Source organism: Orycteropus afer, unplaced genomic scaffold, assembly GCF_000298275.1.
Source record: "Orycteropus afer afer isolate SDZICR_OR568_19922 unplaced genomic scaffold, OryAfe1.0 scaffold00079, whole genome shotgun sequence".
NCBI classification, from domain to species: domain Eukaryota; kingdom Metazoa; phylum Chordata; class Mammalia; order Tubulidentata; family Orycteropodidae; genus Orycteropus; species Orycteropus afer.
Window position 1 is genome coordinate 9,398,148 of NW_006921666.1, and position 14,338 is coordinate 9,412,485.

At 52.6% G+C, this 14,338-nt stretch overlaps 1 protein-coding gene across 1 annotated transcript in view; it reads right to left on the reverse strand.

Moving 5' to 3' along the window:
* Positions 1 to 14,338, reverse strand: part of PAPLN (papilin, proteoglycan like sulfated glycoprotein) — a 43,163-nt gene that overhangs the window by 20,510 nt on the left and 8,315 nt on the right. Inside the window, exons 2-13 of the mRNA XM_042781023.1 lie at positions 13,595 to 13,710; positions 11,287 to 11,347; positions 10,903 to 11,005; positions 9,716 to 9,846; positions 8,113 to 8,236; positions 7,501 to 7,581; positions 7,240 to 7,412; positions 6,949 to 7,072; positions 6,337 to 6,463; positions 5,189 to 5,396; positions 4,529 to 4,711; positions 4,170 to 4,311 (exon numbers count right to left, since the gene is read on the reverse strand). Coding sequence (XP_042636957.1) covers positions 4,170 to 4,311; positions 4,529 to 4,711; positions 5,189 to 5,396; positions 6,337 to 6,463; positions 6,949 to 7,072; positions 7,240 to 7,412; positions 7,501 to 7,581; positions 8,113 to 8,236; positions 9,716 to 9,846; positions 10,903 to 11,005; positions 11,287 to 11,347; positions 13,595 to 13,710 — 1,573 coding nt within the window. The remainder of the gene's footprint in view (positions 1 to 4,169; positions 4,312 to 4,528; positions 4,712 to 5,188; positions 5,397 to 6,336; positions 6,464 to 6,948; positions 7,073 to 7,239; positions 7,413 to 7,500; positions 7,582 to 8,112; positions 8,237 to 9,715; positions 9,847 to 10,902; positions 11,006 to 11,286; positions 11,348 to 13,594; positions 13,711 to 14,338) is intronic.

A 14,338-nucleotide genomic window follows, 5' to 3' on the forward strand; every position in this document is an offset into this window, starting at 1 on the left:
AAGGTGGCATAGTGCCTAAGGCACTTGACTGCTAACCAGAAGGCTGGTGGTTCAAACCCGCCAGAAGATTGGGCAATCTACTTCTGTAGAGATACCACCTCAGAAACCCAAGGAGGGGTCGCTATGAGTCGGGATCAACTCAACAGCAGGGAATTTGGTTTGGGTTTTTGGTATAATTGAATTTTAAATTTAAAAGCAGAGACTTCATACGTTTATTGGAAAACATTTACGTGTATGTGGAACAACTTGAGAACATAAATGTACTTTTCTCAATGCACCTTTTATGAAATCTAAATATACATCAAGGATTAGAATGGAAATACAGCACCTGAACAGAGAAGTGCTGTAAGTACAAGCTAAACACTGGATTTCAAAGATTTGGTATGAACAAATGAATTTTATGTTGATTGCATGTTGGAAATACTTTGGATAAATTGCGTTAAATAAAATACAATATTAAATACAAGTTCACTTGTTTCTTTTTTAAAGCACCTGGTAATACAACGGCTGGCCAAGGCATTTGGCTGCTAACCAAAAAGTCAGTGGTTTGAACCCACCAGCCGTTCTACAGAAGAGAGATGAGGCAGTCTGCTTCCATGAAGATTTACAGCCTTGGAAACCCTACTAGACAGTTCTACTCTGTCCCACGGGGTCACTAGGAGATGGAATCGACTTGATAGCAGTGGGTTTGGTTTTTGGTTTGTTTCTTTTTTTACTTTTTACACGGCCACTAGGGAGCACTGGCGGCATGGTGGTTAAAGCACTCAACTGTTAACCAGAAGGTCAGCAGTTCAAACCCACCAGCCATTCTGCAGGAGAAAGACATAGCAGTCTTCTTCCATAAAGATTACAGCCTTGCTAACCCTATGGGGCAGTTCTACTCTGTCCAAGTAGGGTCATTACAGGTTGGAACTGACTCAACAGCAAAGGATTTAGTTTTCTGGTTTTTGTGGCCACTAGGAAAATTAAAATTCCGTATGTGGCTCTTGATGTTTTGATTGGCCAGCCCTGCACTAGAGCCTGGGAAGGGAGAGAGGGAGACTGACTAGTGCACTCACTCGGCCACCCGCCTCTCAACGAGCCTCATCAGACCCCTGCTCCCCACAGACCACTCCGCATTCACACGTCTGTGCCACAACAATAGTCACAGCACAAAGAAACACAAACTACCTAGATTCTCCTACAAATTACAACACATTATGGAATCACGCAGAACCCCTCGAAATCACATGACAGGAAGATACCGACACACAAAATGGCATTATGGGAAAAAAGAGATACAAAATTACACACCACAAAGAAATACACTAAAGGCTAACGGTGGTCAGATCAGGGTGGACTAAGGGCAACTTTTACTTTTCTATATATAACCCACTGCCGTTGAGTTGATTCTGACTCATAGCAACCCCACAGGACAAAGTCGAACTGCCCTATAGGGATTCCAGGGCCGTCAATCTTTACAGAAGCAGGCTGCCACACCTCTCTCCTGCAGAGTGGCTGGTGGGTTCAGACTGCCACCTTTCAGTTAGCAGCTGAGTGCTTTAACAGTGTGCCACCAGGGCTCTGTTTTTATACGTTTTCTCTAATTTCTAATTTCTCCAGATTTTCTTCAATGATTATATATTATTTCTACATTCATAAAAACAGCAATGAAGGTTCTTTTAAAAAAATGTATCCAGGTCTGAAATTCACTTTCCTCTCTTGCCTTTGTACTCATGCGAATCCGCTTGTCCCTCAGGCAGGCAGAAGGCCACCTCTGCCAGGGAGGCATCCTCCGGGGCCCTGGGGAGTAAATGGCACCACACAGAGCTGGACTCATGGGAGCTTGAGGGTCTTCCTTTACTGAGCCCCGAGGGCCAGGCCCAGGCTGAGGCACTGTACTGCCAGTGGCTGGACTACTCTGGCCCAAGGACCCTCCGAGTGGTCCCTGAGACCCAGTACCCCCATATCTCTGTGGGCTCAGGCACTGCGCCCTGTGATTCACTAGCCTAGAAAGTCACTCTTAATAACCTCCTAGTACATTCGAGAAAACCATGAAGCAGAAAGGGGAAGAGCATGCCCAGGGCCACACGGCTGGTCAGTGGTGGAGTAGAGACTTGAACCCAAGCCTAGCATTAACTCCAACATCACTCATTCTCAGCCACCCTGCAGGATGCCATTAGAACCTGCCGATTTCCACTGAAAGGTCAGTAGCACTCCCAGTCCCTGCCACCAAGTACATCAAGGCCAAACACCTCTCTCGCAAGGTGACTCTCCATCACCCTTTCAGCTCAGCTACAGCCCAAACCCTTCCTTAATGTCACACCCTCAAACCAAGCAAGTACTGGTTTCATGCCTTTCCTGCCTAGGACACTTTCATGCCTAGGACACCTCTTTTCCCAACAGGATGAGGATGAGAGGAGGCAGAAGCTTGTGGGGACAATCTTTCCTTGACTACCTCCTTTCCTCTGCAGTTAGTCACGCAGTCATTCAACAAACATTTGCTGAGTATCTACCAGATGCTAGCTAAGTTCTGTGTGAGTGGTGGTATAAAGAGGAATAAGGAAGACAAAGATCCTGCCCTCAAGAAGCATATAGCCAGTAAGCCTGACAAGCTCTATACAAACACTGCAGTGCAAGAAAGACTGACATGATACAGGTAGTGCCTGACTTAGGACATATTCAAGTTATAATGAACCACAACTTAGGCTTAGGACCATCTTTTTTTTTTTTTTTTTTTGGTACATCTTACCATTAGTAATATGTACTACAAAGAATATTGCAGTGTGTAATTTGCTGATAGCATCATATCTGTAAGTTTATATGTAATGTTTCTAACACCTAAAGACAAATAAAGATCAGATTTATAAAGATACTGATAATCAGAAAGCAATAATGAAAATGTTTTTTTAAATGAAGTATTCAACTTACATCAGAATGAACTTACAATGGAGCTGTCAAAATGGAACCCTGTCATTAAGTTGGGAACTAACATGCTAGTGGGGGGATGTATCCTTTCACCATACTTAATTCACTCTGCATACTGAGCAAATAATCTGAGAAGCTGGATTATATGAAGAAGAATGTGGCATCAGGACTGGAGGAAGAGTCATTAACAACCTGTGATATGCAGATGCTACAACCTTGCTTGCTAGAAGTGAAGAGGACTTAAAGCACTCACTGATGAAGATCAAAATCAAGGATTTCATTTTCCTGGGATCTACAATCAACACCCATGGCAGCCAAAAAAAAAACAAAACAAAACAAAACTCACTGCCATCGAATCAGATCCAACTCATAGCAACCTCTCCTTGGGTTTCTGAGGCAGTGTCTGTATAGAAGTAGATTGCCCAATCTGCCTTCTGAGGAGCAGCTGGTGGGTTGAATTGCCAGCCTTCTGGTTAACAGTCAAATGCCTTAGGCACTATGCCACCAGAGCTTCCATGGAAGCAGCAGTCAAGAATCAAATGATGAATTGCACTGGGCAAATCTGCTGCAAAAGATCTCTTTAAAATGTTAAAGAGCAAAGATGTCACTCTGAAGACTAAGGTGCACCAGACCCAAGTCGTGGTATCTTCAATCACCTCATATGCACGTGAAAGCTGGCCAAGGAATAAGGAAGACCACAGAAGAACTGATGCCTTTAAAATGTGATGCTGGTGAAGAATATTCCATATACCATGGCCTGCCACAACAACGTACAAACCTGTCTTGAAAGAAGTACAGCCACAGTGCTCCTTAGAAGCGAGAATGGCTAGACTTCCTCTCTAGTACTTTGGTCACATTGTCAAAAGGGACCATTCCTGAGGAAAAGATATCATGCTTGGTAAACAGAGGGTCAGAAGAAAGGAGAGGACCCTCAATGAGATGGACCGACACAGTGACTGTGACAATGGGCTCAGATATAGCAACAGCTGTGAAGACAGCACAGGGTGTTCTGTTGTACAGTATGAGCTGGAACTGACTCGATGGCACTTAACAACGTGGGGGGGGGGTTGACCAAAGGGGAAGATGCTACTTGTATGAGGAGGGAAACAGGACTGGCTCGTAAGATGGCATACATGTTGGACGTTATGGATGGCAAAGGCTTCAGTAGATGGAGAGAAGGAGGCAAAGGCCCCAATACAGGAAATGCTAGCTAGGTTTATAGTGGAGGAAGAGGTCGGGCTGGCGCTTCTTCCTGTCCTTACCTTGAGGAAGAGGGCAGGTCTGTGTGTTACAGGGTTCCATCTCCACTGGCTTCAACAACTGCAGGCTCTCACAGTGGCTGGGCAGCCCAATGGCACAGAGGACCTGCCGCTTCCGAATGCCTGAGCTGCAACTTTTAGAGCACTGAGGCCCATGGGGTGGGGAGGAGAGAACACATGCTTAGAAAGGGAGAGACCAGGAGGCTAGAGGTGGGATACTCACCAGGAAGGCAAAATGGGGGAAGGTGCCCAGCCCCACACGTTAGACCCCTGAACGCACATAGGAAGCCCCCATCAGAGACCCAAGGAACCAGGTTGGACATCAGTTATGTGAGGTAGCAGGGGGCATCCCAAGCACTCACCGGACCCCAGGGGCCAACGTGCCAAGCCTGGTCTTTGAGGAAGGGACAGTCATCACGCACACAGGGCTCCGTGAGGGGCGGCCGGTCCTTTGAGGCACACGCCATGGCCTGGAGCACAGACCCCTCATTGCTCTGGCAAGTGACAGTCCGCCTCCGGACCCCGGAGCCACAGGTGACCGAGCACTGCAAGGACCCAGCTGTCAGCAGGAGCTCATCCCCCATCCAGGGGAGGCATGCCAGGTCGGACAGGCTGGGCACGGAGAGCGGACAGCATGCTACAACCCATGTCCAGCTCCGAGGCCCACAGAGGCTGAGTGAGTCCTCTGAGGTCACACAGCATGAGCTGTGACTGCTGACACCAGCATGAATGCATCTCTACATCCCCTCATTTGCACCTTGAACGTACACGGGTGCTGGAAGCAATGCCGAGCAGACCCCGACACTGCCAGCCCCTCACCCTGCCACCCCAAGCAAGGCCCTCAGCTTCTCCTTCATGCCAAGGCACAGCTTTTCCCACCCTGCCCCCAGCTTCCGCGACAGCTTCACCCCAGGACCTCAGTTTCCACATTGGAGGACAAGCCTCCCAGCCATTCTCCTAGTCAGACAGCTCCTGATTCTGCCCCAACCCCACTCTAGCCTAGGCACAACCAGGGGCCTCACCTCTCCCCAAGGCCCTGAACTCCAGGCTGCACAGCGATGGAGGTTGCAAGCCTGTGTGGTAGGGGGCTTTGCGGGCAGGCCTGCACACTCAGCCTCATCAACAGCCTCCTGGACGCCAGTCCCTCTGGCTGAGACGCAGTAGACAGAGCGGGACTGGGATCCCCCTCCACAGGAGGCCGAGCAGGGTCCCCAATGCCCCGTCTTCCAGCTGGTGGGGAACAGAAATCCAGTGAGGCTGGCTCAGGAGCAGGGGCCAAATCCCAACCCAAGGTGGGGGAGACCAGCTCTCACACGCAGGAGTGGACGGAGCCACTCCCCCAAGCCCATCTTTGGAACACCCAGGTCTGTGCGGATGGGTGGCGAAGAGCCCTGGGTGAGGCCAAGCCCAGGACCTGCTCTGCACTATGGTAAGTGGCTCCTGGATCCCTCCTCTGCCAATCCTTACCACACCTCCCCTCTCCCTCTCACCAGGTCCCCTGTCTCTCCCAGCCAGACTCCACGCCTCTGGGTCTGACCTTTGATGTGGGCACCCTCTGAGGGGCTGTGCTCACCGTATGTGGAGGGGCCCAGCCTGGAGCTGAGGCCCGAGGACTAGAGAAAAGGGCATCATGCAAAGCCAAACCCGCCACCATGCCATGAGGCCAGCTGCCACCAAGGCTCATGCATGGAAGTGCCCCAGGCCTGTGGGGCCTGTGGCCCACAGATTACCTGTTCCCACACACATGGTGGGCCCCAGCGAGGGGCCACGCTCCCGGCTGGTGCAGGTAAGAGGTCCTTTGTGAGCAAATGAAGGCATCGCAGATGCCGATGGGCCCCCTTTGGCCAGATCCCTGGCCCACTCCTCAGCCTCTGCTGAGACAACTCCTTGCCAGCTCACAGACAGGGGCCTCCACCACCTTCCCAACCCTCCTGGCACCAGCCCAGGCACTCAGTACTCACACCCCTCCCGGAGAAAACAGCCCTGAGCCTCCAGCTAGGCCCCCACACTTCCCTCACTGTGACTGTGCCTCCTCCCCACTACAGATGTGGGGAGCCCTGGGCCACCCAACCTCATAGCTCCACACCTAAAGCAGCTTAAGGACCCCAACCTCTTCCCTCCCAAGTCTGTGGGCCCCACCAGGGGAGCAGAAGGCTGGCAAGGGCCTCACCGCTTGGTCTGTGGGCAGGGGTGAGGGTTGCAAGGGTGGCGGTCAGCTGGCCGTGGCTGGCGCTGGCACAGGTGGTCAGGGTAGGCCTCGTTGTCAATGGTGCAGAACACCAGACGGACCTGGTGACCTGCACAGGGGCCCAGCACAGCAGGCAGCCAGTCAATCAACAGACGTTTACTAACTGGTGTTCTGTGCCAGAAACTGTGCTGGACAGCCCATGTACGACCCTGACTAAGCCTCAACGACGCTCCGGGGTAAGCACCGTTACCATCCCCGATTCACAGATGAGGAAATAAAGCTTGGAAAGTCTCAGCTGTGTGGACGGAGCCCCACTCTGACACCTGGTCATTGGCTGTGGGCCTGGCCTCCTCTCCCATGAGTTCTGTCTCCAGCAAGCAGGTACCTCGCTGGGGGCCCTCCCTGGTTCTTAGCTTAGGTCAGGGGCCCTTCCTTGGTCCCCCAAGGTGACTCCATGGGGTGGAAATCCCTCATTGACTTGTTCATCTGCCCCCCTAGAACTGTGATTTGCCCTCTGTCCACAGTGCCCCGTACACAGTGGACACTCAGTAAGGTGGGGTAGGAGCCTACCCCAGCTGTCCGAGGTGCCCTCACCTCCTCCACACTCGACACTGCAGTCGCCCCAGGAGCCATGGCTCCAGTGAAAGCCGAGATCAGGAGCGCCCAGGGGCAGGTGGTACTCGTAGCGCACGCCAGGGTTGGGCTCCTGGCTGATGAGCTGTGCAGGGGGTCTTTAGTGAGGTCTGTAGCCAGCCAGGTGCCCTTCCCCCTCCCTCATCCCAGAGCCCCCTCTGCCAGACTCAGGCCCAGGGGAACCTCAAACCCTGTGACCAGAGCTCAATGACCTCTTGGGGCCACGTGCTCCCATCCCCACAGCCTGCTCACCTCAATGACCAGGGGCTCTGAGGTGGGACCTCGGGCATAGAGCCGCTCAGGGGCCAGGTCCCCCTCAGTGCCACGCTCGTATTGCAGGATGGTGTTGGCCACAGGCAGGGCCCTGGCTGCCTCGATGGTCCAGTGCCCGTTGAGGTAGTATTCACCACGAATGCTCTTTACCGCTGTGCAGGGGGTGAACCAGGACCCCGTGATCAGAGGGGGAAACAGGATCCACCACCCACTGCTGCAGCCCCAGACCGTGGCACTCACCCAGGAAGTTCCTGCTGGCAGCAGCCTCCTCGATGCGGATGCTAGTAGCCCCCATGGGAACGATGAGGATCTGGTTGTAGCCTGAGGGAGCCAGAGACGGAGGGTTGCTGAGCTCTGCTTCCCCTCTCAGACCACCCAAGCCAGGGGACAGGGCTCCCCCGAGTAGCCTAACTGCCATGGCAGCACCAACTGGGGTCAAAGTGAGGATACATAGGAGAGAGGAAGGGCTGGGCTTCTGGGGGAGAAACAGCAGGTACAAAAGCCAAAAGGGCAGGTGGGCTCAGGGGCCCCCAGAAGTGACTGGGGTATGAGGGAACCAGATGGGGACAATGACAGAAGGGATGCAGAGAGGCATCCAGGTGGTGGCAGTGAGAGGTTAGACTGGAGAAGTGAGCAGGGGTCCTTAGGAGAGAGTTTGGCCCCCACCCTGAGGCCACTGGGGCTTCAACGCATGACCTGGACACTAGCAGCAGACTCTCTGGGTGCTGTGGAGGGCACTCAGCCTTGAGTTTCAGCCAGAGGGAGGCATGAGCAAGGAAGGGAAGGGAACACTCATCTGAATTCCCAGAAGAACCTGGGAGGCCCCCAGCTGCTTCCCTCACTGTGACCCACCTCTGCTGAGGTCATTGGCATCGAAGGTGCCTATGACAGGATAGCAGGTTGTGTTATCACCCCCACAGCGCAGACACCTGTCTTCTTGCTTTGACGAGTCTAGCTTGTGGTCACAGCCGACAATCTGCCAGTCAAAGATGAGGACCAATGGACACACCAGGATTCAAGCCTGGCCTGGGCCAGCACCTGCACAATCCTGGCAGATCGGGAGGGGAGCTGTTCCTTAGCGAGCCACAGACAGCTGCCTAAACCATGGCCGTGGCCTGTGCTCAGCACCCACCGTGCCTTCTCTGGTTGTTAGTTGCGGTCAAGTTAATTTCAACTCGAGGTGACCCCACGTGTGTCAGAGCAGAACTCCACACCACAGGATTCTCACCAACTGATTTTACATAAGTAGATCAACCAGGCCTCATTTCCAAGATGCTGCTGGGTGAGATCAACCTCCAACCTTCTGGTTAGTGGCCATGATGGTAACCACCGGCCCCACCCAGGAACTCCCGTTTCTTTGGTAACAGTGCCTTATTTTCCTTTGGGAGCCATCTTGATCCCACAGAGTTTGGATGAAGCTCCCCAAGCAGTGGGTTTGGGCAAATCAGTAGGTTATGCCCCTTGCACAGAGAGACTGGCTCAGAGATGAGCCCCAAGCCAAGCCAACATGAGAGGCAACCCAGGTTGCTGGAACTCCTGGGAATGAGACTCTTTCCCTGGACTTGCCAGGCTGGTGTAGTAGAAGCCACCTTCACAGCTCACTGAAGAATTGACCAAGAATGATGCTGACCCAAAGAAGAACAAAGCCAAGGGGGCAAGGGGAGATTCTAGCAGCATCCTTCAAGGGTCTGGAGTCAGCCAGACCAAACCATGCTTTAGTTTAAGTCAGTTTTCACTGGGTTCCTTTAACACACTACCTAAAGGGTTTATCTTATTATGGGCCTAGAGTCCTCAAAGGGTAAAAGTAAGAGAGTCATAGGGCATCTGTGATGCAATGCGCCCTCGGAGTTAGGCTCAGTGTCCATGTAGTGTGAGAACACGTCAAGCACATGACAGCTACATGGCCCTGTTGGCATCAGGCCAAAGAGACACACTACACTGAGCCAAAGCCAGATCAGAGGTAGGTGTGGTATAAGGTCTAAATTTGAGGTGCAGCGCTGTATGCTGCTTTTGCATCTGGGAGAAAATGAAAGGGCTTCGAACAGCCTAAAGTTCTCCTGACTCTGCTCCCACAGCCAAACAACCCTCCTTCTCAAACAGGCCAGGTACAGCCCCTGCTCACCCCTGAGTGGTTTCGGTTCCAGAGGATTCGTCAAACAATCAAATCACGTCCTCTCAGGAGGCTCAGAGGGCACCCCACCCTCTTAACACTACAAACCTGCCTCCCACGGTCTCCGGTTGTTCACTCTGTGCCCCAGTGCAACTTCCACGTGGACCGTATAACATGCCGTATCCTCTGCTCCCGGGCTCTGAGCACACCTGGCTACTAAACCGCTGTGGGTCTTGTCTGTCTGGTGTTGGATATCTGTCTCCCAGGGCAGGACTCCTTCCCTCACAAATGGGGTGAAGAGAGGATAATTAAGACAGCTGGGGAGGAGCAAGGGCCACAACTCACCCGGCAACTGCCATCCACACAGACGTCCCGTTTGCCAGGTTCACAGGGGGTCCCATCTACCACAGCCTCCTTGTGCTTGTAGTAGAAGTTCTCTCCCTTGGGAATGCAGTTCAGCTCACACTTGTTTGGGGCTGGGGTAGCAAGAGGGAAAAGTGGACATCCCAAGGTTCAATGACAACCTTCCCTAGGGCCCAAGGCCTAGCCTACCAACAGCAAGATCTACTGCCGGGGCAGGGGCCAGGAGCCTACAAGTGGCAGGAAGAGAAAGCCCCGGCAACAGCCTCCCTGAGTGGCTCAGGCTCCCACCCTCATCCCAGGGAGAAGGGAGTAGCTTCAAACTATTTTCAGCATAAGCCATATTCAATGAATGCCAAAGGACAGTGCCACCTCCGCTAGCCAAGCCTCCAAATTCACAGATCTGGACTCCAGAGCGCCACAGTCCCCACAGGTCATTTGTAACAAGCAGTGGAAACCGACATTCAGAAAGACTATCCTATATCTCTGACCCTAACATGTTGTTGTTATGTGCCACGGAGTCCGACCCGACTCATAGCGACCCCTCCTTGGGTTTCCCAGGCTGTATCACTACAGAAGTAGATTGCCCAACCATCCTTCTGAGGAGTGGCTGGTGCGTTTGAACCGCCAGCCTTCTGGTTAGCAGTCAAGTGCCTCAGGCCCTATGCTACCAGAGCTCCCGACTCTAACATATAGATTAACATTTTCTCCTTGAACTCTGTTTTTCTAAACCACTCCAATTTAACTTCAAGGGACAGCTCCTTCGGCCCTTCTAGCACCTTCTTGCGGTTTGCTGCAACATGAGAAACGCTTCAGGTAACAGGCTCAACAAAAACAGAGCTCAATGAAAATGAATTTGTCAACTTTCACCCAAATCACAATTACAAAAATAAGTAAGTAATGGAGCTCAAGGTGGTATATACACGGACATAGTTTTGTTTGAAACACATACACAGAGAAAAACGGCCAGGAAAACCGCAGAACGGCCACCACGGTGTGCGACCATAGGCACTGCTGGGGTACTGGTGACTTTTCCAAAACTACTTTGACAAAGCTGCTGTAATATGGTCTCAGGGATTTTGAAATTAAAGTACAATGTGTAAATGAGATCCCCAAAAGGTGGGGACCGAGCTAGCAGAGTCGGGAGGCCGGGAGCAGGGGCCCACGCTCACCCCCGTAGTAGGGCAGCCACTTGTAGCGCCGGCCTTGGAACTCCACGCCGTCGAACTCCGAGCACTGCTCAGCCCGGAAGTCCCGGGCGCCCTCGGGGCAGCTCTGCAAGGCGGCGCAGGGAAGGGAGAGAAGTGAGGTCCACGTCCTCCCCGAAGGCCAGCCTGAGGGCCCCTGTGCGCCCCACTCAGCTCCGGGCTGCTCTAGGGGAGGCTTGTCACTGGGAGCGCTGCGTGGGGAAGGGGCTCCCCATGCTGCCCAGCTGTGGACAGGCCGGATGCGTCCCGGGCCTGGGCGCGGCTGGGGATGTGGGACCCCGGGGAGCGCTCTCCTGCCTGGTGGCAGCTGCGTGGGGCCTGGGGGACTGGGCCCCATGCATCAGTCACCTCAGTGTGGCAGGACCGGTGGTTCCGGGCGGGTCCCACGCAGCTGGAGCCTCCGTCTCTTCTGCAGGACGAGAGCAGGAAGACAGGGCCTCTAGCAGACTCTCCGTCCTTTACCCCTGCCACAAACCCGCCCTCCTTCCTCTCCCCCACCCTGACTTCATCTATGAGCCGCTGTGGCAAAACTGAGGAGGGCTGGACGGGGGCGGGGCAAGCTTACCGAGAAACTCCCTGGGTGGTTGTGGTTAGGTGCCATCCAGTGGGTTGTAACTCCTCGTGGCCCCACTACAGGACAGAGTAGAACTGCCCCGTAGGGTTCCTGGGCTGTAATTTTTATTGGAAGGAACCTTGGGAAGAAGCTCTGGTGGTGCAAGGGTTAAACCCTGGGCTGCTACTGAAAGGCCGGTGACTGGAACCTACCAAGCCACTCTGCTGCAGAGAGAGCCGAGAGCTGCTCCCAAAAGATCACAGCCTAGGAAACCCTACGGGGCAGGTCTACTCTGTGCCGTGGGGCTTCCATGAGTCTCAATCCACTGGATGGCACCCAGCAATGGTCTTCACAGAGGCAGACGGCCAGGTGTTTCCAGGGGGCTCTGGGTGGGTTCCAGCTCCAAGCTTTCTGTTAGCCACTCAGCACTTAACCAGCGTGACACAAGGCCTCCTTTAAATCCCCTTCCAAACTCAACAGCCACTGCTGTGGAGTCTCAATTCCAACTCATAGTGACCCTATAGGGCAGGGTAGAACTGCCCTATCGGGTTTCTAAGGCTATAAATCTTTAGGGAAGCAGACTGCCTCATCTTTCTCCCACAGAGCAGAACCGCTGACCTTTGGGATAGCAGCCCGATGCTTTAACCACAGCACCAGCACAGCTCCTTCTTAAATCCTCTCAAAAAAAAAAAAAAAAACCACTGCCATCAAGTTAATTCTGACTCATAGGAGCCCCTTTGGGTTTCCAAGGCTGTAAATCTTTAAGTAGATTGCCTTATCTTCCTCCTGTAGAGCAGCTGGTGGTGGGTTTGAACCACTGACCTTCTGGGTGGCAGCCAAATACCTTACCACTACACCACCAGGGATCCTTTTCAAATCCCCTAAGGTAGGTGTTTGTACCTGAGAGAAGTGGGACTCAGAAGTTTAACTGTCCAGGAGTTTGCCTAACTCCAAGCCACTCTGTGCCTTAAAACATATTTACAGAGAAGACTCAAATGCTGCCTGTCCTTTGAGATAAGATGTTATATACACACACACCGGGTAAGGTTATTCAGCAACTGAACAAACACATGTAATCTCATCTCTCCCTTCCTCCTCACACAGGCTTTCCTAAACAATGTGTTAACAAGTCCACCACCTACTAGGAAACTTTAACCTTTTGTATCCCACCCCTTCTATAGCACCTGTCAGAGGGCAGAGCACGTAAGTGCTTAATGAGCCAAAGTGGAGAACCTCTTACACCTGACAGGAGGCTGACAACAAAGAAACCACAGGAGTTAGGAAGTGTCAGCTGAAGATTATCCACTCATTCAGCAAGAATTCACTGCACCTGCCCATTTCTGTAGTAAAATGAATCTTTCAAATGTTTCCTAAACCTCTGTCCATGAACCAATGAATATATCCAAAACCCAAAAAAAAAAAAAACCTCACTGCCATCAAGTAGATTCCGACTCATAGCAACCCCCTTTGGGTTTCTGAGGTGGTAAATCTTTACAGAAGTAGATTGCCCAGTCTGCCTTCTGAGGAGTGGCTGGTGGGTTTGAACCGCCAGCCTTCTGGTAAGCAGTCAAATGCCTTAGGCACTGTGCCACCAGAGCTCCCTGAATATATTCAAAGGAGAGCTAAATCTGGAGCCTGTACAAAAAGTTTATCCCTACAACACATGTGCTGTACTGTAAAAATTTCTACTTTGGTCAGTCCTTAACACTGACCTCTCTTAATCTTCATGAATTTGTGTCTTCATAAGAGTAATTATTTTATATACGCTGGCAGCCACATTTAATACTTAGCATAAAATAAGATAATAAACTGCACCTGCCACATTCCAGGCACTGCATGAGGTACAGTGGATGCGGGGGCGGGGTGGGGTGGGGTGGATGAAACAGACCTGGCTCTAGCTCCTCTAGAACAAGGTGGATAGTTGGAATGTAAATATGCGGGAATTACTTGATTTCAAATAATCCATGGATGCTGCTTTTAGCACGAATATGTTGCCTTGATGGGTTCCATCCACGTGACCCTACACTTGCCCTTGACACCTTGCCCAGCCTGTTCTGGGGCCTTGCCCCCTTTCCACAAGCCAGCCCGTTTAACCTCCCCTACCTCTGGGGGTAGCAGAGGCGCTCCCGGAAGCTGATGCCCACTCCGCAGGTCCGGCTGCAGGGGCTCCACTCGCCCCAGGGGCCCCAGGTATCGCTCTGCCGCCTCACCTTAGGGGCCTGGAGAAAAAGAGAAGTTTGGAAACACAGGTCAGTGTCACACCTTCTGAAGCCTGGCCAGGCCGGGGACCACTGCTCACCTGGTATCTGAGCACACAGCTTCCACAAGGGCACTCAGAGGTTAATTGCCCCCCCACCCCCGCTTAAAACCACTCCCCCTGTCATTCAAGGAGCTTGGAATTCTCCCTTGCAGAACCAGCCCTTCAGAACTCAGCAGTCAGCAGGTACTCCAAAACTCACACTCACTTCCAAAACTAGCCAGCTGTTTACCACAAGGAGGTGAGAGCCTGGTGTATTCTGACAGGTGAGGCACCTGGGGTAAATCTGAAGTTCTAGAGGCCATGTAGGGGAGGTAACCCTGCGGGCAGGGGCAGTACGAGAGCCGGGCATTTGGGGGTCAACAACGATGTAGGAGAGGTGGTCCTAAAAGAAAAGGAAGGAAGATAACCTAGGAGCGGGCCACCTCCGAAGAGAAGAGGAGGGAGGCCCAGAGGAGAGCTCGGCTCTGCCCAGCCATGTACCCCATGTGACTCGCAAATCACTTAACCTTGCTCAGTGTCAGGGCAGCTCCCATCGGCACTACTGCCTGCATGTCTGCTATTTGCCACAATGGCGTAACAGCCAAGCG